Below are 549 nucleotides of genomic sequence, written 5' to 3' on the forward strand. Positions count from 1 at the left end.
AAGGACTTCGGAGACCGCGGGCAATAAAACCCCACCAGGGCCGCTACCCCATCCCTAGCTCCGGACTCTCCGCAGCTCGGGCTTTGGCTCCCGTTGCTGCCTCTCCCAGAATAAGCCCCAGCGTCCATTCCTGGCAGGGGCAGGGTTGTGCATCAGGCTTGCCCGGGGTAATCGCGCCGCAACGCCAGGCACGGCTTAGGGAGCGGCGGTTTTCCCTCCCTTCCCTCCAGCAAGGTGCAACCTTCTCCTCTTCTTTTGTTCTCAATGGCAGGAGGGTGGCGGCAGCGGCGGGAGGGGTGGGGAACACTTGCACCTACAAATTCGTGGGGGATAACAAAGGACCATACGACGCGCGGATTAATTTGCATTAGCATCCATGAGGGCAGCAGCATTTTACGTCTGCAGGGATTAGCCGCGCCGAGCCCGGGCTTACCGTCCCTATCGCAGAGCTGAATCGCCTCCAGGCTGAGGTTCTTGATCACCTCCTCGCAGGGGCTCGTGGGGCTGCTCATGGTGTGCGCCAGGCGCGGAGCCTCCATCGCGCCCCTC

General features: G+C 62.3%; 1 protein-coding gene across 2 annotated transcripts in view; it reads right to left on the reverse strand.

Moving 5' to 3' along the window:
- PHYHIPL (phytanoyl-CoA 2-hydroxylase interacting protein like) overlaps positions 1 to 549 on the reverse strand; it is a 54,304-nt gene that overhangs the window by 30,265 nt on the left and 23,490 nt on the right. Inside the window, exon 1 of one of the 2 annotated variants that reach the window (XM_005425562.2) lies at positions 434 to 543. The exons of the other annotated variant lie outside the window; for it this stretch is intronic. Within the exon in view, the coding sequence (XP_005425619.1) occupies positions 434 to 539 (106 nt within the window). The 5' untranslated portion in view covers positions 540 to 543. Of the gene's footprint in view, positions 1 to 433; positions 544 to 549 lie in introns of those variants that run through there. 2 annotated transcript variants of the gene reach the window in all.

Source organism: Geospiza fortis, unplaced genomic scaffold, assembly GCF_000277835.1.
Source record: "Geospiza fortis unplaced genomic scaffold, GeoFor_1.0 scaffold92, whole genome shotgun sequence".
Lineage (NCBI taxonomy): Eukaryota > Metazoa > Chordata > Aves > Passeriformes > Thraupidae > Geospiza > Geospiza fortis.